Source organism: Equus asinus, chromosome 9 (genome assembly GCF_041296235.1).
Source record: "Equus asinus isolate D_3611 breed Donkey chromosome 9, EquAss-T2T_v2, whole genome shotgun sequence".
In the NCBI taxonomy this organism is placed as follows: domain Eukaryota; kingdom Metazoa; phylum Chordata; class Mammalia; order Perissodactyla; family Equidae; genus Equus; species Equus asinus.
Genome location: NC_091798.1, coordinates 51,130,147 through 51,155,927, shown reverse-complemented (window position 1 = coordinate 51,155,927; position 25,781 = coordinate 51,130,147). Strand labels below are relative to the sequence as shown.

General features: G+C 39.5%; 1 protein-coding gene across 2 annotated transcripts in view; it reads left to right on the top strand.

The window, feature by feature from the left end:
• The first annotated feature begins 21,849 nt into the window (after positions 1 to 21,849).
• The window catches only part of GRAMD2B (GRAM domain containing 2B), a 103,611-nt gene continuing 99,679 nt past the window's right edge, over positions 21,850 to 25,781 (top strand). Inside the window, exon 1 of one of the 2 annotated variants that reach the window (XM_070517492.1) lies at positions 21,850 to 22,112. In XM_070517492.1, the coding sequence (XP_070373593.1) occupies positions 21,877 to 22,112 (236 nt within the window). In that variant the 5' untranslated portion in view covers positions 21,850 to 21,876. The remainder of the gene's footprint in view (positions 22,113 to 25,781) is intronic. The other variant, XM_070517496.1, reaches the window with a different exon arrangement.

Here is a 25,781-nt window from a genome sequence, read left to right as displayed (position 1 = left end):
GCCTAGATAGCATTGGCTTCAGTGATATCAGTGTTTAGTTTTCCGTTTCCTCTTAAGGTTTCTTGGCTTAGTGAGCGTGGTGATTCTTTCTTCAATAAAATGTGGTCCTACAGCACTGCGATGCTAGTCATGTTCTGTTTGGATTTGCTTTATATTGTTTTGTTCTGTTTCTGATTGCCACTGATTTATTGGCTGTTTGACCTCCTAAATGTGGTTTATATGGAGACAGAAACCCAGTAAAAGCAAAATGAAGACTGCAATGAAGTGGGTCTGAAAAAGTAAACAAATGTTGCCAACTTAACGATTCTTTCCTAACAAACTGCTAGAGACACCCAATCTCAGATTTCCCGTGAGAGTCAATGAGAACCACGCTTCCTTTAGTGTCCCACTTTCTAAAGAACTGTAACAAAGAAATAGAAAAGTGTATAAATCAGAAGTGTACTGCACATTAAACTTTCACAAAGGGAGCCCACCAGTGTGCCCATACCTAGATCACAAGCAGCACCCCAGAAGCCCCACGTGCCCACTCCCCAGCCCACCCCGCTAGGAGCCCCTATCCTGTTCTCACTGTGGACTAGCTCTGCCTGTGTTCGGACATTACATAAATGGACTCATCCACTGTTTACTCTTCTGTGTCTCGTTTCTTTTACTCCAAATTATGTTGGTGAGATTCATCTTCATTTTCACATGTGGCAACAGTTTGTTCACTGTCATCATTATACAGAATTCTCTTTTTCTCCGTTTGTTTCAGGAGCATCTAAACAAACAAGTGTTCTGAGGGTGACACTTTGAGACACGTGGATCCCATTGTTAGAATATAAACGCTTCAATCAAAAGAGGACGCAGTGAATCAGATGACCTTTTGAAACAGCCTGAAGTCAATTGTTAAGAAACAGCTATTCGAGGAGAGAAGTGGAAGAGTAAAAAGAGCCCCACGAGGGGCCGTCCCCGTGGTCGAGGGGTTAAGTTCGCCTGCCCCGCTTCGGTGACCCAGGGTTTCACAGGTTCGGATCCTGGGCGTGGACCTAGCACTGCTCATCAAGCCATGCTGAGGCAGCATCCCCAATAGCACAACTAGAATATACATCTAGGTACTGAGGGGCTTTGGGGAGAAGAAGGAAAAAAAAAAAAGATTCGCAACAGATGTTAGCTCAGGGCCAATCCTTAATAAATAAATAAATAAAAAGAGCTCTGTGAGATAAGCCAGTAAAGCAGTCTTAGAAAGAAAGAACTGAGTCAGGGATCTTGGTTCAAAAGAAAATAACATATGCCTTTCTGCAAAGGTTTGATTTAGGGTGTCTTTGTTCTCACCTCTTGAGCAAAATCCTTCTTTTTCTGCCTGTTCATTCCTGCCTTCAGAGCCCCAGTTGTTCTGAAGGCGGCGCCTCTGTTAGGGATCAGCTTGGGCCACACGTTTTTCACACATTGTATGATATCTGACCAAAAAATCCCTCACATAAAAAAGTAATTGCAGGGGCTGGCCCCGTGGCCGAGTGGTTAAGTTCACGCGCTCTGCTGCAGGCGGCCCAGGGTTTCGTTGGTTCAAATCCTGGGCGCGGACATAGCACTGCTCATCAAACCACGCTGAGGCAGCGTCCCACATGCCACAACTAGAAGGGCCCACAACAAAGAACATACAACTATGTACTGGGGGGCTTTGGGGAGAAAAAGGAAAAAAAATTTTAAAAATCTTTAAAAAAAAGGCAATTGCATTCTGTTTCTGCCAATTTTAAACACAGGTTATCAAAAGCTCTCTTTGTAAGTTTTCTATATTTCCATTACAGTGAACTACTACTTTGTGAAAGTTTATAAGTTACTAAACTGTTGTTACCAGCTAAATCTAATTAAGATCCTGACATTTTTACTAGTGCTTCATAAAATTACCTGCATATAAAACATGGCATTTTTATTCTGTTATGAAAATGTTTATTAGAGCAGTTATCAAAATGGTCTCATTAATATTGATACCATATTCTAAAATACAATATCCTTTTTTTCCCTTAAAAAAAAGTAAATTCACAAGAAACTTTGTTTTTTATAAAACAACTCATTTGAAGTACATTTAATATAGTTTTTAAAAGATATTAATTAATTGAGTCCAGTGAATCTGAAAAGTATTTGTTCTGAGAATCTGTTTTCCTCTACCTCCTTCTACTTATTGGAAGGTTAACTAAAGCTATCACAGATTACAAGGGTCTTGGCTTAAAATGTTTATCAGGAGCAAAAATAGGGGTATTGGAATATTTATCAGGGTATTAGTAAGAGAGGGTAGGAGTGATCTGCCAGCACAAGTAGTTTAAATTCTAGTTTTAAAACCAAATCTAGATAGAAGAGGACACCCAAAGTTCATTTCATTGGCTACCAAAACCTACTGTAGTAAAAGTGGTCATAAACTATTTTAGCTCCTTCATCAAGAGAGTGAGTCTGTTTCCCCACCACGTGAATCTGAAGCAGTCTGTGACTGCTTTGACTAACAGCATGAGCCAGAAATGACATTGTATGACTTCTGAGCTTAGACTTCAAGAGACCTTGCAACTTTGCCATCACCGTCCTGGACCTGTGGCCTCCGTGGGAGAAAGCCTGAGCTAGCCTGCTGCAGGAGGACACCGTGGGGAGCAAAGACAGGCTGTCTCTGCTGAAGTCCCAGTCTGTGCTGGTTACCTTTATGTGTCAACTTAACTGGCCTAAGGGATACCAGCTAGTTGGTAAAGCATGATTTCTGGGTGTGTCTGTGAGGATGTTTCTGGAAGAGATTAGCGTTTGATTCAATAGACTGAGTGAAGAGTCTGGGCTCACCAACGTGGGCAGGCATCACTCAATCTGTTGGGGGTCTGAGTGGAACAAAAAGGTGAAGGGAGGGTGAATTCTCTCTTTTTGAGCTGGAACATCCATCTTCTCCTGCCCTTGGGCATCGGAGCTCCTGGTTCTCCGGCCGTTGTACTCCAGGAGTCACACCAGCAGCCCCCTGGTTCTCAGGTGTTCAGACTGGGAATGAATTATACCACCAGCTTTCCTAGTTCTTCAGCTTACAGACAGCAGATCGTGGGTCTTCTAGGCCTCTATAACTGCATAAGCCAATTCCTATCATAAATCTCCTCTTCTGTATATCTATCTACATCCTATTAGCTTTGTTTCTCTGGAGAACTCTGACTAATACGGCCAGCACACTCCCAGAAGGCAACTACTTGAATATACCCCCAGTAAGAGCAGCAGAACTGCCTAGCAGAGCCCAGCCCAAATTCATGAACAAATAAATTGTTGATTTAAACCATTAAATTTAGGTTTGTTACACATCAAGAGGTTACTGGGACAGCCACCCAGAGCCCATTTCAATATGTAACATACCAATTCAGTGAGGAAAATGGGCCAGCAAAGTTGAGGCTTTACTCTTAAGTCTCCACCTTTAAATTTCTACAGCACCACTCTGCCTACTTTAGGCCAAATTTATGTCTAATCAGGACAATTGCAATTAACTCAACATCTGTCTCTGCCCTCATTTACTTCGCATAACAATTTAACCTCTCCATGTTACCCCCAAAGTATCTAGGATCCCAGTTAAAATTTTCCTTGCCACCACTCCCCCCTTCAAACCCACTTCTACCTATGGGATAAAATCCTGAGCCTATCGTTGATGATCCTTCGTAGCGAGGCCCTTCCTGAAATAGGAGAGGCAGGAGTATTTACCCACTGGTCCTCTTCCCCACTGATCAAGTGTTGCTCCCAGAAGTATTAACCTTTCCTGTGCTTCCAAGCTGGGCATATGCCATAGCCTAGAAAGTGCCTCACAGCATCTGCAGCACCAAAGGAAACCCTAGGACATTAGGGGAAGCACTTGAAGAAAGACAGTGTCACTTTAAAATGAGTAGAAGCCTGCACGGAATTGTCCAGTACAGTCACAGCTGAAATCAGAGGGCAGCCAACCACATGTGAATCAATGTGCCAGCTGTACCTGCTGTTCTGCGTCTGAGGTCATGTCTGAAGATCCATTTCCTTGGGAAGCCTCAAGAGGCCTTATGTAAATGGTCTCCTGAGAAATGCCAGGAGCTCCTCAGGTGGTTATGCAAACCCAGGATCTCCATGAATTACTAGATGTTCTCTTTTGAGATGATGTTATCTCAATTAAACTGATCTGTGGCCAGAATGTTCTTTCAAGACAAACTTACACAAGACAATCAGAAACATCTCTAGAGCCACCTGATGTGTGGTTATGTTTTAGAACAACAAACAACCAAAGGAGCTTCCATAACCCCAAGTGATCAAAATTAACAATATCAGAAACGGCATAAACTGGTATCGTGTGTTTTCCTTTAATTATTTTTATTGAGGTCATACCGGCTTACAACATTGTATAAATTTCAGGTGTACATCAGCATATTTCAGTTTCTGTATAGACTGCATTGTGTTCACCACCAACAGTCCAGTTTTCATCCATCACCATACATATGTGACCCTTTACCCCTTTCACTCTCCCCCTGCCCTCTTGTCCTCTGGTAACCACTAATCTATTCTCCTTGGCTACGTGTTCATTTATCTTCCACATATGAGTGAAATTATACAGTATTTGTCTTTGTCTGACTTATTTCACTTAACATAATACCCTCAAGGTCCATCCATGTTGCAGTAAATGGGACGATTTTGTCTTTTTTGTGGCTGAGTAGTTTTCCATGTATATACACCACATCTTTATCCATTCATCCATTGATTGGGCACTTGGGTTGCTTCCACGCCTTGGCTATTATGAATAATGCTGCAATGAACATAGGGATGCATAAATATTTTTGAATAATTGGATATGATGTGATTCTTGATTTGATACAGTGAGAAGAACATAAACATCACTTCTTGCCAAAAATATATAATCTGAATTTAATCAAGAGGAAACATCAGAAAATCCAAATTGAAGGATTCTAAATATAATTGTTTAATACTCTTCAAACGAGTCAAATCCAGTTTATTGAAAGATAAAGAATAAGGAATGTCACAGATTGGAGAATAAGGAGACATGATAATTAAATAGAATGTGAGATTCTGCATTGGATTGCAGAACAGAAAAAGAACTTTAATGGAACAATTGGAAAATTGAGATAAAGTCTATGTATCAAGTAATAGCATTGCATCAATGTTAATTTTCTGATAATCATACTATGGTTACAGAAGGTGTTATCCCTTAGGGAATCCAAATTAAAGATATATGAAAATTCTTAGCATGTTTGCAACTATTTTGTAAGTCTGAAATGACTTTTTTAAGTCTTCAAAATGAAAAGTTAAAACCAAGTTTTTAATTGTAAAAGTCAATAGGATAGAAGATGATGGACAATTGAAGAAGATCCTTGAAATTAGGCAGATTACAAATGCCATCTGTCGTATTTAGTTGGATATTGACTGAGTAATGACTTGCACACTGGTTTAGGACCACTCTATCCCACCCCCCCCCCCACACACACACCTTTTCATCTCTATTTGAGTTGAATATGTCACAAAACCCTCAGAAATTTTCAAAGTAGTATTGCTCAAAATTCACTTTTATTTTACAGTGTAAAATATTGTGTTTAAATACTTTTTCCAAGGGAAAAAGGAACAAAAGGGAAAATTCATTCAAACAAGAGGCTAATTTCCAGGAGGTTGTTCTGAATTTTAAAACCATCAGCTAAAGCAGAATCATCTGGGAAACTTGTTTTCAAAAACTCTGATGCCCCAGCCCTACGCCAAACCTGTTGAATCAGAATCTATAGGAGTAGGGTATTTGTACAGAAAAGTTTGAGAACCCCCATTTACGAAAACGACTGATCTTTAAAACGAGATTCTTAACCACTAGGTGGTGCCAGAATTTCAAAGATGGAACTTTCCAGCATTGTACACGGTTCCCTTTGAATAGACAGTGTATTCATGTCTCGTTTTTTCCTCTCTATTCCACATCTCCTTAACTTTTAGAAAAGGGTTATATCACACTGAAATAAATATATCATTATCAGTTTGACAAATTATCCTTGAATTTATTTTGTTATAACAGACAGTCTTGTTCTGAGGGGATCTTGGGGGCAGGTTTGTCAAAAACATGTACCCTGAATTTAATCAAGAGGAAACATCAAAAACCCCAAATTGAAGGACATTCTGAAAACAACTGTTCAATACACTTCAAGAAAGTCAAATCAAGATTTTTGAAAGACAATGATAGATTACAGAACATCACAGATTGGAGACCAAGGAGAGGTGCTAATTAAACACAATGAGAGTCTGGATTGGATTGCAATTTAGGTTTTATTTTTAGTAAAATCAAAAATCATCAGAAGATTTTAAGGAGGAAAGAAATATGGTCTAAATTTTTTTTTTTTTAAGATCCTTTTGGCTCCTGATTGTAGAGGGGACACAAGCGGAAGCAGAGAGAACAATTGACATACTGCTGTAATAGTCTAGACAAGCAATAATGGCAGCCTGGACTACTGATAGGAGTGGAAATGGAGAAGAGTGGTCAAATTCTGGATGTGTTCTGAAAGGACAGCCAATGAGACTTGTTGACGGACTGCATGTGGGGAATGAGGGGATGGGAGAAATCAACAACACCTGCACTGCTGTTTGATCAATGAGGGGGCGGGGGAAGCCATTTACAAAGGGTAAAGTGGGACAAAAAAGTTTGGAGGCGAGTTGTGAATTAAAAATTCTGTGATTTTTTAAAAGTTTTTTTAGCTTTTCATTTTGAAGACAAAAAAGTCTGTGAAATTTTTTTTTTAATTCTGTGAACTTAAAAAAAATCTCATACTAAGTTTGAGATATTTATTTAATATGGGAAAAGTTCAGGGGAATTATAAGATTAGGGAGTTATCAGCTTATAGATAGTATTTAAAGCTACAGGGCTGGATAATACCACCCAGAGAATGGATGTAGATAGAGAAGAGTATCAAGGACTGAATCCATTGACTCTGCATCAATGCTGTATTGTTACTCTCTCCTCAACAAGGGTGGAGTGGTGATCACAAAAATGATGAGCTAAGACCAATATCAGTAAAGTGAGAATAATAATACTCCATATGGTTATTGCAAGGAATAAATAAGGAATATATAAAATACGAAGACACGGCCTGACAGAGTAGGCACTCAACAAAATAAGAATTTTTTCCTATTTCCTTCCTTGGTAAAAGTGGACTCTGCAGTAAATTGAAATAGAACTAAAATCTCTTTATTAGCGCAGATGTCTTTACAGCCAAAGGAAGTCTTAAGAATCCTCTGTCTCCACCTTTACAAGATAAGATTCTTCCCATAGGGAGGTAAGTTTCCAGGACCTCTGTTTAGTTAAGCCTGAGTTAATAAAGTTGAACAGACACATTGAATGCAGACCTTCACAAAGGTCTCTAAGGGTTGAACTTGTGTGCAACATTTCCCAACTTTCATACAGGCTGGAGAAATTGTCCACAGCCCACAGCTTAGGAAAACACTGGTTTACTCCACACACCACGCTTTACAGGTGAAAACGCTGAGGATGAGAGAGATGAAGTCGCCTAGCTTGGAGCTCATTATTTTCTAATCCACCATTATTATGATACTGCTTATTGTGACTAAAGTTACCCCACCTCTCCCGCCAGCCTTCCCCTCTCAGTAGCCTGTTCCTGCTCTTTTCCTAAAAGCTGAGTTTATGAGGTGTCTACGGTAGGCTTTCGGGTTAATGCGATGCCTCTAGAAGGCCTCGAGTTCCTTTATTTGGGTGAAATAGCACTCATGTGGCTTACAAGGAGTTGCCTAACTAAGAAGGACCATGTTACATATCTATAACACGGAGTGGAAGGTAGATTTTAAAAGAATTTTTAAGCACAGATTAGATCATTAAACTGTTACCATATTTATGACTTTGCCTCCAATCACATGGTGACTTTGGATCCGTCCACATCGTGTAAAATCTCCAAACTTTCATTTCTCCTGTTGTTAATAATAAGAGCAGTAAAGTGAGGGTTAATATTTGCTAAAGCTTTGACCCATAACTCAAAGTTTCTAAATCAGCAGAAAATATCTTTACCAGTGATCAAAAGAACCTTGGACTAACTTTCTTAAAAGCAATAGCTTCTGTTTTTTCCTAATTCCTTTCCTTAACTGTATGGTTAAGCAGTGGAGAGAAGGAACAGAACTTTACTGAGGGCCTTTTCTCATCACCATTTTGCAGAGAAGAAAACTGGAGTACCCAGACTCTAAACACTTAGCACGTCTGAGGGCTCCTAACTCATGAGGCATGAGGCAGGACTGGACACCCGCTATGTCTTACATGGAAGGAGTGCCACCCCTTTGATGCAAAAACCTGCAGTGCCCTCAGTAGAGGGGTGAGAAGAAGAAGGACTTCCTAACAGATCTGAGAAGAGTGAGTGGTGGGTACTGCTGTAAGCTTTGCATGGGGAGGCTAAGAAGGGGGGTGGGAGGACCAGAGGGGAGGTTGGGGGGGAGGGGTATCTGGGGACAGGGTGGCAACAGTTTGTAGGTCTACCAAAGTGGATTTTGAAATCCTTAATAGATGTCATCTACCCCACCTTAAAGTTACTTTTCCTCATTTCTAATGATAATAGGCCTCTGAAGGACATTAGGCTATTATCCCAGGAAGATTCCACTGTACTCCCTAAGTTTCCCTGTTCGCTTACTGAAACTGAAGACACTCTCAAAGTTACATCCATTAAGCTCAAGCAGTTGCCTGTAGTGAAAATGTAATTGCCTCTGGAGGAGCTATTATCATCTTACCCTCTTAGTAGTATGAATATAGGATCTGAGGTATTAGGCTATTGCTGCAAACAAATCATCTCAAAACATATGGATTTAAAACAACGATTTATTATTTCTCATGAGTCTACAAGTTTGTGGGTAGTCCTACTAATCTAGACCAATCAGACTTTGGCTGGGCTCAGTCATGTGTCTGTGGTCAGATGGCAGGTCAACTGGGAGCTGAGTGGTCTATGATAGCTGGAATGACTCAGCTCTACTCCCTTTGGTCTCACATGGAGCACACCCCTAATTCAGGCATGCCATCATGGTGACCACAGAGAAGCCGAAGAGAAAGCAGAAACTCACAAGGCTTCTTGAGGTTTTTATTCAGAACGACCACAATATCACTTCTGCCACATTGTATTGGCCAAAGCAAGTCACAGACCAGCCCAAGTCAGAGTGGACAGGGCCTATGAGGTTATCAGGCAAAGGGTACGGATACATAGAGGCCATTAATTTAATTGAGATCATCAATGCCTTCAATCTAACACAGGATGGAAGGGCAAACGTTTTTTTTTCTAATTTTGTTTTCTTTTCTTGCTTTCTCTTTTTTTTTTAGATTGGCACCTGAGCTAACAAATGTTGCCACTCTTTTTTTTCTTCTTCTTCTTCTCCCCAAAGCCCCCCAGTACATAGTTGTATATTCTAGTTGTAGGTCCTTCTGGTTGTGCTATGTAGGATGGTACCTCAGCATGGCTTGATGAGTGACACTAGGCCTGTGCCCAGGATCCAAACCTGTGAAACCCTGGGCCGCAGAAGTGGAGCACTCAAACTTAACCACCTGGCCACAGGGCCAGCCCCCAGGAAGGGCAAATTTTGATTAAAAGAGTAGGAAAGGGAGGATAGAGAAAAAAATTATTTGCATTCTTAATAATCTTGGGCATGGAAATCTCTTGTTCTATTATCTAGTGTTGAACTCAAGCAAACTGTATTCTTCCTTCTTATTTGTAAATCTTCATCTTAGTATTTCCTATGCAAGTAAATCATTTGTCTTACACTGACATTTTGTTTTGCAATGGTCTTAGATTAAAATTAATTAAATATTTAAAGATATCTAACCATTTGCGTTTAGCCCATTAGATTTTGTTCAATACAGAGTAAAAAAAAACTTTAATGTCATTTTATTATTATTCAAATTAATGAGCAACTTTAGTGTTTGCATTAGGGACATGATGGAAGAGCTAAAAAGAAGGAAGAATAAAAAAGATCAAATTCTCTGTGACTTTGCCTGCTAGCATAACAGTTTGATCATCAGAAAATATTGAGCCCCACAGTGAGGAAAGAACCATAATGAACACACGTACAAAACATGTTCTGGAAAAAAAAGTATATTCTGATTATAGAAAGCACAGATGAGCCATGAGAGGTAAAATATTGATAATATTAATTAATAATGAATATCAAAGTTTTTACATTGGGTATGTTTAATTTAAATAATGTATAGTCATGAACTTATAGGAGTAAATTGAAAACCATTTGGGGAGAATTAGGGTGGAACCTCTGAGGTAGCACATACTCACTATCTTCTAAAGTGAGGAAAGACATCAGGATTGGAGTAAGACTTATGTCATCATGAGGAAGGGGTCCGTGAAAGTGACCCCACATCAGCATCAAGGTAAGATGGAAGTTCTTAGGTGAGAAGGTAATATTATCTTAGGAGTCACATAGAATGTCTCTGTGGTCATTTGCTGACCCACAGATGTGGGTTTCAGGTGCGGCTGACCCATCTCTCTGAGCAGACTCTGAAAGAGAAACCTGATGATATAGCACTTGTGAGGGATGAGCAGGCCACCTGGCTGGAAGGGCTGTCATTGGCCAGATCAGGAGAAAATTCAGAGTTCCTTCCTGGTACTCCTCAGAGTTTCTTGAAGATCAGTTGGCCTCTAGAAGATGTGGAGAAGACAGCAGGCCCTACCAGCAAAGAGGAGCATCCAGCAGACATTCCGAGCACAGCTCCTGCCCTGGAAGAGCATGCTCCAGGGGAAGGAAGTGAAGCCAATGGATCCAGACCTGGAACTGTAAGTGACAGGTCTCAGACCTGGAAACAACAGTTGAGAGTAGAATATTGCCTCTTTGCCATGAAAGGTCTTTTTGGTATCTCAATGACAGAAAGTCTCCACATGGAGGAGGTCTTTGCTCGCCCATTGTGGGTATTTTCCTTGGTTATCCTCAAGGGCTCAAGCAAAAATAAGAGGGATCGCACATGTTTTAAAGTACTCAGGAACCTGTGACACAAGCGCATTTTGCATATAGGTTTATTGCATAGAAGAACTGGCAGGTTTGAGGTTTTTCATGTTATTCAAGCTGGAAAAAGAGGACTCGAGCCGAGGGGGACAACGAGCAATGCTAGGAAAGGCTTGAAAAGTATGGCTGCAATTGAGGACTCAATCTATTCGGGAGAACTCAGCATTTCCCAGTTACAGGAAAACAGGATTATAACACCCTTGCACTGTCACCCTTGCCGTGTCAACTCTGTAGGTTTTGGTTTTAAGTTCCTTTTCATCTAGAAAGATAAGTTTGGTTTTAGGTTAGGTTTCTTTGACTTCCTTGTGAGCAGACACTCTGGGCGAGGCTTTTGGCTTTTTTGGCTTTTGCTTTGTTTTCTAGTTTAAATTTTGTAAAACTGCTAGCAGAGTACCAAGTCGACGTAAACATATTTAATTTTTTAAAATTCCTCTAGAGTTCCAAATGCAATTGCTTAAATATCCCTCAAAGAATCCTATCTTCAAAAGAAAGTGTTTTATGGGAAAATTATTAGGTTCAGCCCTGACCTGGGGCAATAAAGAGAAGCCTCCAGAAAGATGTTTGAAGGCTTCACCATGGATACATAGGAACACTGTGAAGGCAAACACCATCCGTGAGGCATGATGGGAACAGAAAACATAAAATGCAAATGGCTTGAGGAGACTAAGAATCATGTGCTTTATTTTCCTTCCCGGAGATTGTGTGTAATAGTGGAAAGACACAGGACTCTGGATTCTACAAACCCGCATTTGAATCCCAGCTCTGCTGCTGCTTAACTGAATGTGCAGACTAGGAAAACAGACAATTTCTCTGGAGTCTGGTTATCTTATCTCCAAAATGGTGAGAAATGTACCTATTTCCTTGTGTTGTTAGGAGGAATAAATAAATTTCTATATGCAAAGTGGTAGACAGATAGAAATTACACAATAACTAAGTTCCCTCCCACTCTTTATCCTCCCTCTCAGAAAATCTGGAAACACTGGAACACAGTCTCTTGGAAAAACAGCCTGTGTCTCTGCAGCCCCCATTAGGGCCCAGCCTGGTCACCAAACCCCACTGTATGCTGTAGAGTTTTCACAGGTGCATAGGGCAGATGTAGAAATCAAACTCTAGTTTACCAGAAATCTCAAAGTGACATCTCATCTGTCTGGGCTAAAGGCTCACAGTGGCTATGGAGGCGTTGGTAAGATCTCTATCTGAGTTTGAGTCTCAGCTTTGTCACTCACAAGCTGTGAGACATGAGATCAGTTCATTAGACTCTCTGAGCCTTAGCAAAACGAGGATGATCACTCCTTTATGGAATCATTTCCAGCATTGCACATGAGTCTGTTAAGAAGCCTACCACCATCACCAGAAATGTGGTGATTTTTTTTAAAAAACTCTGCCAACTTGTTACCCAATTGGGTCGTCTTCCACATTTTTTGAGAAGTAGTAGAGAATATTTTTCATTTGTTCATGAGCCATGTGCATTTCTTCTCCCATAAATTGCACGCTTATGACCTGACTCGCATCTTAAAAGATCCTATGAGCTAAATTCTCAAGACTGAACTATCACAGATGCACCATCTCAGTCACCTGTTCTGAATGTGGCCCAGCCTCACTGCACTTCACTGTTTTTTAAAAATTGTGGGATGAATGCTAAATTGAAGAGATGTCATCATCAGTCACATAGATATGTATTAGTATGTGAATCTCTTTCTCTTTGCCTGTCTTTAAGAGATGATAGTTCATGCTCTTCTAAATGCCTGAAGATTTAGTAGAGTGTCATCATTGTTAGTGTTCTTTGTCATTACCATTGATACAAACAGGTGAAATAACACATAAAACACATGATTTTAGGATTATCAAGAAGGATAAAGGGAAAATACCAAAAGTCCTGAATCCAGACTTATGTAGACATGCATAAAAAAAGATAAAAACACATGTCTGCAAAAGGAACTGTGATAATCAAATTCACCAATTGTAAATAAGTGTCTACATTGATAAAAATAATTGGTTAGCCAGAACTAAACCCTAATATTTATGGTCAGCTCAGTTTCAGCAGAGGAGATAAGACAATTCAATGGGAAAAGAACAGTCTTTTCAACAATAGTGTCAGGAAGACTGAACTAAAGAGCAAAGTGCCAGGACAACATGCAAAGGAATAAAGCTGGATCCCTACCTCACAACACACACAAGAATTAACTCAAAGTGGGTCAAAGACTTTAGACTTCTGTAAATGCTAAAACTATAAAACTCTTAGAAGAAAACATAGGAGTAAATCACCATGACATTTGGTTAGGCAATTATTTCTTAGGTATAATACCAAAAGCACAAGTGATAAAAGAAAGGATTGATAAATTGGACATTATCAAAATTAAAATTTTTCTGCTTCAAAAGACTCCATGAAGAAAATGAAAAGAGGGGCCAGCCTGGTGGCATAGCAGTTAAGTTGGCATGCTCCACTTCAGCAGCCTAGGGTTCACCGGTTCGGATTCTGGGAATGGACCTATGTACCACTCGTCAAGGAGTGCTGTGGCAGGCTTCCCACACTTAAAACAGAGGAAGATGGGCATGGATGTTAGCTTGGAGCCAATCTTCCTCAGCAAAAAGAGGAGGACTGGTGGCAGATGTCAGCTCAAGGTTAACCTTCCCCCCCCCAAAAAAAAAGAAAATGAAGAGACAACCTACGAAATGGGAGAAAATACTTGCAAATTATATATCTGATAAGGGACTTGTATATACAATATATATAGGACACAACTCAATGATAAAAAGACAAATAACCCAATTTGAAAATGGGCAAAAGATTTGAATAGATTTTTCTCCAAAAAGATACATAAATGGCCAAAAAGCACATGAAAAGATGCTCAACATCATTAGTTATTAGGAAAATGCAAACCAAAAACATAATTAAATATCATTTCACATCCACTAGAATGGCTATAATCAAAAAGAAAAAAATAATAAGTGTTGGCAAGCATATGGAGAAATCGAAACACTCATCCATTGCTAGTTGGAATGTAAAATGGTGCAGCCACTTCGGGAAACAGTTGGCAACTCTTCAAAAAGTTAACCATAGCAATTTCACTACTAGGTATATAACCAAGATAATTGAAAATATATGTCCACACAAAACTTGTAGGCAAATTTCCATAGCAGCGTTACTCATAGTAGCCAAAATGTGGAAACAATCCAAATATCCATCAGCTGGAGAATGGGTAAATAAAATGTGGTCTATCCATACAATAGAATATTATTTGTTCATAAAATGGAGTGAAGTACTGATACTTGTTACAACATGAAGGAACCTTGAATATAACATGCTTAGTGAAAGAAGCCAAACACAAAAGACTACATATAATGTGATCCCATTTATATGAAACGTCCAGAAGAGGTACTTTCTCTCTCTGTAGATGAGATATGAAATGTCAGAGAGAGAAAGTACATTAGTAGATTAGCAGTTGCCTAAGGCAGAGAAGCGGGAGGCAGAGGGATGGAGAGTAACAGCTAAAGGGTACAAAGTTTCTTTTTGGAGTGATGAAAATGTTCTAAAATTAGACGATGGGGTGGTTGCATAACTTTGTAAATATACTAAACACTATAATCTATACACTTTAAACAAGTGGGCTTTATGTTATGTAAATTATATCCTAAACTGTTTTTAAAACCTTCAAAAATGGATAGCTATTTTAAACAAGGCCCTGTGATTTTATTATAAATGTTAGTAAAAATAATTATAAATGTTGGTAATAATAATTATAACAACTTCCTGCGTGCTTATTGTGTGCCAGGAAAATATTCAAAGTCTTTACAAGTATTAACTAATTTATTTTCCCAACCAATCTATTAGGTAAATACTATTATTATTCTCATTTTAGAGATTAGAAAACTAAAGCCATTAAGTGATCATAAGAATTCAAACCCACAGAGTCTGTGTTTTTAAACAAAATATGTGCTGGCCCTGGAATCAAATCACAAAATATGGGAAGGAAATCCCTGAAATTCAGAGAATGGGGGAAAGTTTAAAATTAAAATTAATGGCAGAGCCTCAGAAAGTGCCTAAGAGTAAAAAATATATATATTTTGCTATTATTACTTCTCACAACAGCAGTGGAAAATGAAAGGCTGAAGGTTACGTGACGGTGTCCCTCTCTTGTATTGTAGAAAGACAATATTAAGCAGGTGGGCTGTTGCCAGGAGTCCCTGGCACGCCTACATTCGCCCATGAGTTACAGGAGGAGGATTCTGTATAGCAGCGTGGTGCGAACAGGAGCCAGACTGCCAGGCCAGGACCGAAGGAGGGCAGCCCTGGCTCTGCCACAAATTATTCATGTGACCTTGCGTAGGTCATCTAACCCCTCTGGGCACAAATGACAGATCCATAACGTGAAGTATCTTTAGCAGATGCTTTCTATGGTCCCCATTTGTTCTAAAATCTCATCATCTACCATCCAGTTTCCAGACTAATCTCAAAAACATCTCAGCCAGTGTTATGTTTACTCCCAAACAAATCTTCCTCAAATCTGTTTCCTGGAATTCTCCAAACACGTCTTTTCTGGCTCTATGTCAACTACCCCAGCCCCTGACACTCCAGCCGTGCAGAGGGAACTGAGAAGATGTGTCTGTTTGGTCCTCACTTTGCATGCTAGGGACTTTTGAAAAGAATAAAAATCTGTTTAGCAAATGTTGGATACACTTTCAGGATTACCAAACTATTCTGACAACCCTTTAGAGTAAAACATAATTCTGATGATGCTAAAATGTTCACTGTAATTATCTCTGGGGGCTGAGGATTACAGATGATTTTTTAATTTTCTTTTTTTATTTTGTGTATTTTGTCTTATGAACAAAAAATGTGTATTTTTAACACCTATGGCACAACATTATGAAAGTAGTTAATGCCACTGGCTGTACACTTTAAAACAATTAAGATGGTAAATTTTACGTTACATATATTTAACCACAAAAAATAATCCCTTACGGGGACATTAAAAATCACATGATGTTCATAAATATTCCCCTGGAAATAATTACCAATTTGTATAAAATCAAACAAAGGCAGAAAATACAATGACTACTATGCAACTTGTCAGATGATAATGCTATTTAAATCAGAGAACACAGTCTGTCAAATCTGAGCCAAATTCATACATTTTACCAAACGGTGAAGTCGGAATGTTTCAATGTTTACAGTGGTTTGGGGAGTCAGATCCCACTGGCTCACAAAAGCTAATTGTCAGCATCTCTCCCCAAAGTCCCGTTCAGTGGCATCATGCTGGTAGCTTAAAAATCAGCCATGGTGGGAGTATTTACACTCTTGAAATTGGCAAATGCTACAAATCAGAGCTCTTTTTTCCCCCAAGGAAAATCAGTGTACCAGCACACTACTGTTTAAATAATAAATACACCAATCAACAGAAATTTACACTAACAGAATGTTTAAAATCAACGGTCTCAACTCATCTTATAAATTTAAGCAAGGGCAATTAAGAGCAGTGCAAAGACTTGCCCAAGTGAGTGGCAGGGCTGGAACAAGAACTTGCGTTTTCAAATTTCTTTCTCTTATATCACAAGCCAAAGGCCAAAAAGAAAGCTTGCCTTAAGTCTGACATTGCCATGTTTCCTGGAACTGCAAGATCAACTCTCTGATCTTTCTGGGAGCATACCTCCCTCTCAAGTCACCAGCTGCTTCAGGTAGTAACAGTTTTCCGTCAAGGGTAACATATATCATCTCTCTGCACCCTCTCAGAGAAGGGCTCAGGACTTAGGGGAGGAGCTAACCTCCTCTCCAATCATAATCATAGAAACCACAGAATAAAAGAGCTTGAGGGGCCGGCCCCCCCACCCCCCACCCCGTGGCCCAGTGGTTAGGTTTGGTGCGCTCCACTTCAGTGGCCACATTCAGTTCCAGGCACAGACCTACACCACTCATTGGTGGCCATGTTGTGGTGACAGCTCACATCAGAACAGAGGAAGATTGGCAGAGATGTTAGCTCCAGGTGATCTTCCTCAGCAAAATAAAAAGAGGAAAGAGGAAGAGCTTTAGATATGATCTAGTCCATTAGTTAGACTGGGATATTCCAGGCTGCCTGGCAAGGGCATTAACACCACTGTCAACACCCATAGGCCCAAGTTTTTAACACTCACTCTCCCTCTGGGATTAGGTCATCCACAGTCACATGCAGCCACAGTTGATGTCACATTCAGAAAAGGAAATCATATCTTTCAATTCTATTATAATAAGACTCCACTCAACTTTAGTGAAAGCATAACCAGCTCAAATCATAATCTTCTCCTCCTCCTCCTCAATAGTATTTTCTAAATGTTTACTATGTGCAGGCTTCATGTTCAAACTTTACATTATCATCAAACCCTCAAAATAGACTTTTGAGGCACACACTATTCTTATTATCATTTTTGACAGGGGCTCGGAGAGGTTAAGCACCTTTCTAAAGCAACACAACAAGGAAATAATGGAGCCAGCCTTCAATGCAGACAACCTGACCCCCAAGCCCACGCTCCAAACCACGACATCACACAGCCCACTCCAGGAATGCGGGTATATTCACTCTACACCCAGACACTCGTTTTCTATATATGGCTACTCCATGAGGAAGTCTGAATCGCCAGAAATTTCCCCAGACCACACGCTTCTGTGCCCAGATGGCAGCAGTATGTGCTTAGAGTATACAGACTAATTTTATGAATCCTGCCCTGAACACAGCATAATCCACCAGATAACTCTTAAAGCACAAATATTTGTAACGTTGCTTACTTGTAGAGGAGATCTATTTATTTATAAATGGAAATTTAAATTCCGTGTGCCTCTGGAAAGCTTGGTTTGGAAGCTTTGCTTCTCTGGTGTTTTCAGTTTGGTCTTGTGCCTCAACATCCAATTCCCACACCTTGAGGAGGAGGAGGAGCATATACAGGCATGTGTTCCCCACCCCCTATCTAGCCTAGCACCAGTAGGCATATTTGTTCCCTATTTGTGGACTTGAGAAGGGCTGGATATAATAACCAAAGATTATCATCATGGCACAAGACTAAATTCTTGGAACTATGGAGCTTGTTTCAGTGAAGAAAGAAAAAATTCTTATAGTAAAACTTTAATGAGCAGGGTTTAAGGAAGGAAAACTAGAGGTAGAGAAGATTTTTAACATCATCTGGGCCCAGGGTTTTAAACTCAAATGCAGGTTATGAGAACCAGTGACTCAAAGCAGGCAGAGTAAGACAATGAGGAAGGGTGGAGACTGCAGCAAAGTGCAAAGTGCAGCCGTGTCACAAGGGGGCACTACTACTTAGTGCCACCCAACTATTGCCATACTCTTGCCAGATCTGATTTTCTAGGCAAGGCCAGATAACCATGTTTTACATGAAATGTATAAGAAATTTCTACTTATATAGTAAATGCCAAACAGAACATGTCAGCAGGCCAAGTCCAGCATTATATGTCTTCCTTTGGTAGAAGGGGAAAAAAAAGTCCAGAAACATTAACTGAACATACCAAGTGGCAGAACTCAAATTCATTGTTCTCTTTTCTATGTCAGACTCTCTTACAATCTCTATTTATAAAGATATAATATTGTGACTTATTGGAGAGCATCAAAAAAATGAGATACTTGAATCACTGGTGGTCTTACTTAAAACTGTCTGCTAGCTGTCAGCTTTTGCCTTGTTTGGTTTGTTTTTTAATTTCAATTTCCATGAATGGATATAAAAGAGTCTCTGCTATCTTTATTTTAGTTGTATTCTAGTCATCATAGATTATTCATTTTTTGCCAGTGTGTAACTCCTTTTATAGTTCTATTGACATAAACGTCCTACTCCAGTTGTTTATCTTTGATTGCCTGGTCTTTGTTTTAATTTTCACACACAAAAATGAAAGCTGTGGCAAAGGCTACGAGTGCCTTGAGCAGAGGCTGCATCTAACCAGTCAAAGGGGTCAGACAGTGGCAGCTGTGTGCCTGCTGATATGGATTGGGGCACAGCAGTCAACTGCCATTAATCTTAAAAAATTAAGCAGTCAGAATTCACATTTTCTTTCAGGGGTCGTGTGCCATCAGAACCTTATTCCCGTTTGAATATAAAGTCCAAACATAACTACTAGCAAATTTTGAAAGATTTAGCATAAGCAGCTCATATCAAGAAGTAACCTTCAGGGAGCAAGCCACAGCTGAATCCCACCCTCGGTCAGGTTCAGGTTGCCCCTCCCACCAGGATCTGTTACATTTAAAACTTGAATGCCCCTGGGGAGGGCAGAAGCCCTGTGTTTTTCTACCACTCTGTTGGCTTCTAGTGCCACCTTATAGCTTTACTTACCTTTCTGGCACTTGAAGGCATTTCAGTTTGCGACTCTTGCTCTAGACTTTCAGCAAACCTCATCTTTGACACAATTTCTTATGATAAGGAATTAACTCAACATCTTACATAAGAGTTCAGTGAATACTCTTGGAACTACTTCGGAGCTGCTCCCATAGGGGGGCAGTCGCTGCCTAAATGAAATAACCATATCACCAGATGATTGCAGTAATGGTCCAGTTCATCTCTTTCTGCTTCTGAAGCATCATGCCCATGGCTATCAAACCAATCTTTCATCATTTTATTCCCATTACCTACAAGACAAAGCTTGAACAACCCACTGGCATTCAGGGTCTTTCATAATACAGCGTCCATCCAAATATTTAAGGCTCCTCCCCTACCTGGCCAACACAAACTCTCCATTCTCCCACACACCTGGTCCGTGCCTATTTATTTGTTCATGAGCTCTACTCTCATCCCTGTCTGTTTTTCCAATGTCTCCTCATTTTTCAGAGCTCAACTCAGACTCCACATTTTCCATTAGGCTTTTCTAAATCACCCCAATCTCAAATGATCTTAACTCCTTTTAAAGGTGAATGCTCAATACACATTTGTTGAATGAATGAATTCTGGCATGACCACATTCTTATAACTACTTAGTTGTGGCCAAGTTGGTTAACCTTTTTAAGATAAGTTTCGTTAGCAGTAAAAATGTGGTTTTGGCAAGGATTAAATAAGATGTTATTATGAAATTATCTAGCAGAGATGCTACATAGACTCAAAAGAGATTAGGTGGTTCAGGGAGTCAAGAAAAAATAGCCTGATTTACTGTCTTCCTCCCTCTTTTATTGTTAGTTAACTTTTCAATTCTGTATATTATCTCTTCCTAGCTACATTTTTGAAGCAAGGACCCGTTTCTTAAAATCTTTTTGTACCACTCACGGCAGCTAGCATGGAGCCTTGCTAATAAAATATTCTTGATTGAATGAGTACAAAGAAGGCTTCTCTATTAAAAAATATATCCAAAGACTGGCTGCGGACATTGGAATTTCCTCCTTAAGAAACATTTTGCTCTATGTTAAGCATTGCCTCCAGTTAAATTCCAAACCCCCCTCAGAGAGTAACATATTATGTTTCATTATTATGAATATCTGTGCTTATTAGACTTTTTTGTTTACAGGAAGCAGAAACTACCTTGCAGGTTGCTGCTGTTATATGAGGTAGTATGATTGGTTTGTTTAATCCAATACTTTAGTATAGCTTAGCTTATCCAGGAAGGACAAGGAGGGGAGCTGGGTGCAGTGCACCACCAGAATTGCAGCATGGTGGTACTGGGAACTGGGGTGGCCGCCTGTCACAGTTTGCCCAGCACTAAGGGATTCCTAGGATGCGGGGCCTTCAGCGGCAATACCAGGAAAACCTCCGACAAACTGGGATAAGTTGTTCGCTCTGTTTGGCTCTGGTGAAATCCTTCGTCTGACTTCAAAAGTGTGCTTAGAGTTAGTACTGCACACAGAGCGGCACAGAACTGTCCCTGGCTGGTTATCAGCTGGTTCGAGCAAAGTGCTGAGGAGGCCAAGGCTAAAGGTTTGATTTGCTAGGAAACTTTGCTCTCTTCCACAGTCAGAATCTGTGTACTTCACTTAAGCCAGTCATTCCCCAATGTCATTGACTAATCACAAGGGGAACAAGGAGAGAGAGAACATAGCTGCTTAGGACCAAATCCTTCACTGCTCCTAGGAACACTGGTGGAGAGACACCGATGTTCTCCTTGTGCATGAACATTAAGTGACTGAAGATTGTCACATAAAGAAATTCATTTTCTGAACTTTCTGCTTAAATGGGTGCTAAATAACAGCAACGATAATATATAACAGATTTGGAAATTTCCACAGCATATTCTCCTACATAACTTCATCCTAATCCTGGGAGATAGGCATGGCAGATACCAAGCTCAGCAGGGTTGGGATCACTCGTGCTTGGTTACTCAATCAGCAAACAACGGAGATGGAGCTGGAGCCCTTGCCTTCTAGTGTCTTTTATTTGTTTGCTGTCGTTGTTGTTGTTTGGGTACAGGTCACAGCTTCCTGTAACGCAGCAAAATAGATAACGCTCAGGTTCCTTTGACTTTGTACCTTTCATTTTCCCAAGAACTCCAGAACTCCACAGGCCCCGGGGCCCTAGCAGCACAGCCTTCAAGCTCCTGCGCGTCTTGCCAAGCACTGGCTGCAACACGCTGGGGGGCTGGTTATTTCATGTATGTGCAAAGACATAAAGCACATCCACATTCTTCACGCTGCTGGTCAGGCCCAGGGGATTAGAAAAAGCACCTCTGCCGTTAATGCTTAGATGTTACCCGTCTCTGCACCTCATCGTTTTGTTTTGTCTAAGTCTTTACTTTTCCATAGACTTTTCTGCCTTAGTCCACAGGGTTGTGTGGTGTTCGTACCAGTAAACTGAAAGCTAAATTTCCCAAACACGTTTATTTTTCCTTTAAAGCAAACGTGGGTAGGATGAAATCCACTCTGTGTTATACTTACATGTTACTCATTAACTGACTTCAAAAAAAATAGCCTCGGCTAGATTAGGAGTCATGTGAAAACAGAGCTTCCTGCAATGCGGGAACTGAGCAGAGCTAAAAGTCAAGAGATTTTCACATTATTGGGGAAATTCAGAAATGAGCCTTTGAGCTTATTTCTTAACTTAGTGATCGACAAGCACACAATGATGAAGAAAAAGACATCGTCTTCCAGCGACATAGTGTTTCGGTTTGAGATTCCGGGCAGCCCAAGGAAGCCCAACGCCGAGGCCCCACACAGCTCTGCTGACAGCCCCAGCTCGGTGTTTCTCAGGTGGGTACATGCTGTCTGCCCCGCTGATGGCCTCTGCCACCTGATGGGTGTTCCATGGAGAGCTCCTTCCTCGCCCCTGAGGTAGCAATCTGCCAAGGGGAAAGAGAAGGCACAGCCTAGACATCTGGGTCAGTGGATTTGAAGGGGGGACATGGCAAGAGATGTGATCAGCTAAGCAAACAGAACTATTACCACTATTAAAGGAAAGTAATTGTTGGTGCCTTCTTTAGGACTTTTTAGTACCGGATAACTGGCCAGCTATGCAGCTCCTCAGTTCCTGATTCACTCTCAGGTTCATAGGAAGTAAAGGCAAACAGTTAACCCAAAAACCTTACTCTGGTGTCAAAATAGCCTGTGCTATTATTAAAATAGTCGCTATTAAAATATTAAAATAATTGCCCACTTTTTGGCCTTCTAGATTAAATATTAAAATAGCACTAGCTGCTCTGGTTCAACTATTTACTGTACATACAGTGATTTACAACAGCTTTGACCAGATCCAGAACATGTCCTTTTTAGCTGTAAATGTGAATATCTATATCAATACTATTCTGATAATTGCATATTTTTAATGAAAATTCATTTATTAACTCTTTATTCATTTTGTCTCATAATAATTCTCTAGCAACATATAAAAGGTAGAAATTAAGCGGAGTGGAAATCAATTATAAAAAAAGTTTCTCATCCAACTTTGATGAAAACTTTAATGTAACTTTCATGTAAACGTCTCAGATGAAGGCAGAGGAATGACCTCCACTCCTGAAGCTGACTTTTACATAGAACCATATCCAGAAAGCCAATCATTTGTTTTATTTTAAATCATTTACACAAAAAAGTGCTCAAAATTATAGCTTTTAAAAGTTAAATAGAAAACAAAGAAGTTCCATTTCAAATAATGGTGTTCACATATCAGAATGTCAGGTTATAAATACAAAATTAAATAATTTTAAGAAGAAGTTTTAGAGACTGAGTCTGAATTTATGCAAAATGTTGCTAAATACATCTTTTTGAAAGTTAGCTTAATATTTACACTCATCATTAAAATGATGCAATGTGGTTGTTTGAACAAGAGCACAATTTCTGTGATTGAAAATGTAAAACTCTTGCATTATTTCTATATTTTGCTGATTTTGCGTGTTTCTCAAATTGCTTTTTCTGCTTAATCCATCTCTAATGTGAACGCTAGGGCAAACTCTTCTTTGGAGCTCAAGCTCTCACCAAGAAAAATAAAATTAAATCAAAATGCATAGACATAAATAAACGTTAAAATTATATAAAATCCATGAAGTATAATTTAAATAAATGTAATACATACAATTTAAATGATTATAGATAAACAAATAGAAAATAAAAATAAAATTAAAACCTGCATCAACCTAAATTCAAGCCTCTTTCAAAAAAAGCCCAGGCCTATTTCATGTGCATGTTAGAATATTAAATATCAATATCTATAAGTGGTTTTTTTTTCCCCCAATGTGTATTAGAACCAACCTAAAAACATTACACATATCTCCAAACAGTTTTGGCATTGGAGGAGTTTTATTCTAGTTCAAAGATCTATTTAATGTATTATATATAAAATTATTGAAAATAATTTGTAGACGCATTCAGGTACATGTTGGTTAATTATTTGAGGGCAAAAATAAGACCAGATAAACACTTCCCTTTACTTTCTAAATAAATATTATTAATTTATGTGGCTGTTGTGCTATCCGATTATCCCTTCCATGAACTAGAGCTAATAAAATGTACTCTCAGATCAACAAACTACTTCAAGTAGGCACAGATACAATTTACGCAGTGTTTTTATTCAATCATTCAATTCAACAAAGACCTACGGAGTAACTATTCTATGCCAGGCTGTGTGGAAGGCACCGGGGATACAATCATAAGCAAGACGGACTTACTCCCTACGCTCCTTGAGGCTGTTAGTTTAATGTCAAAGACAGGACAAAAAAATTATGAATGAATACACACATACATACATAATTCGAATATTAATGTATGTTACTATAGGAAACAAATACAAGGCTAAGATAGAGAATAAGATGAGGAAAACTAATTTAGATGGAGGGGCAAGTAAAGGACTCTCTAAGGAAGTGATATTTAGGCCAATTTAGAGGATGAAAAAAGAGCCAACCATGGAATACCAGGGAAGGAGCATGTTGCCCCAAGGTGGGGAAGATCTTGTGTCTTGAGGAACCTGGGGAGAGGGACGCACGATGAAATCAATCGGAGAGAGAAGCAGAGGATGAAGGGAGTTAGAATTCTATTCTAATGGTGATAGGAAGCCACTGGAAGGTTTAGAGTAGAAGAGTATCAAGATGTGATGCTCACTTTAGGAGGGCATTCTGGCCCCCATAGATTATTATCTCCTGTTTTTTGCTCATTCAAGCCCTGCTACATCTTTGCCCATGTCTCCCAGTGGGCCTGTGTGAGACTGCCTCTAACGTATGTACCTAGGAGAGAAACTGCTGTGTCATAGGTGATGCACACGATTAATTTTACTCATTAATATTAAATTGTGTCCCAAAGTTCCGTATCATTACGCAGTTATGCAGTTATTCTGCTGTCTCAACAACATCTATATTGTCTAACCTTTTAATTTTTTCCAATTGGAAAGATGAGAAATGGCACATTGATGTGGTTTTAATGTGCATTTCCCTTATTAACACAGGAGGAGGATTTTTTCAACATGTCTATTTTTTAACTGCCTTTTTTTGTTGATGTAATTAAATTTCTAAATTGATCTTATATTCAACATCCTTGCAAAATCTTATTTTTAATAATTAATCTGTAGACTCTAAGAGGTTTTCTTTGTAGACATTACTACTATTTGAAGTAATACAAATTTTGTTTCTACTTTTCTGATCTTTACTCCTTTTAGTCTTCTTTATTTTATTATACAAGCAAAGAACTCCATTATAATGTTGAAGATAAGTAGTAATGCCAGGCATTCTTGTTTTGTTCCTGATTTTAAAGAGAATGTTTTAACATTTCAGGTTTCATAAGCCTTTCTTAGGTTAACAAGGTTCCCTTCTAATTAAGGTCTCTAAGAGGTTATTGAAACTATTGAGTGCTTTCCTGGCCTCCGCTGAGATGTTCCTCATTTGAAAATCTTTCACATTCACAATGTGCACAGTACCTCAACATTCAAAATTCACAAGAAATCATCATTTCCCAAAATATGCAGAACATTGGGCAGCCTTTGAAAAACATGAATTACTGTAAACTTTGTAAGTACTTGACTGAAAAAGGCTCTGGTGAATTAATAGTTCCACAAATTAGTCATTTAGCAAGTAAAAATCAGAAATTTCTATTGAATTAATTAGCTTTTGGAGATTTATTATGCAATCAGCCATTAGATCTCTTGCTTTCAAGAAACTTGTTTTCCCAAAACATTTCTCTTTAGAGTATCACTCTATTTCAGTTTCCGGCAAAGGTGAAAGTTGCCCAGCAGAGCTAACGTGTAGAATGGGCTGCCACGGGCCTTGGGTATACAAACAAGGTCCAAGATGGCAACCAAGGAGGGCAAATATGAAGCAGCGTTAAGCAGAAACGTGGGACCAGGGTGGGACCAGCCCAGGCCTGCTCAGACTCCTGTGCTCTGCGTTGGGGACCACTCTAGGCTGCAGTCAACAATAACCTTGGCAGGTCCAAGGCAGCCTT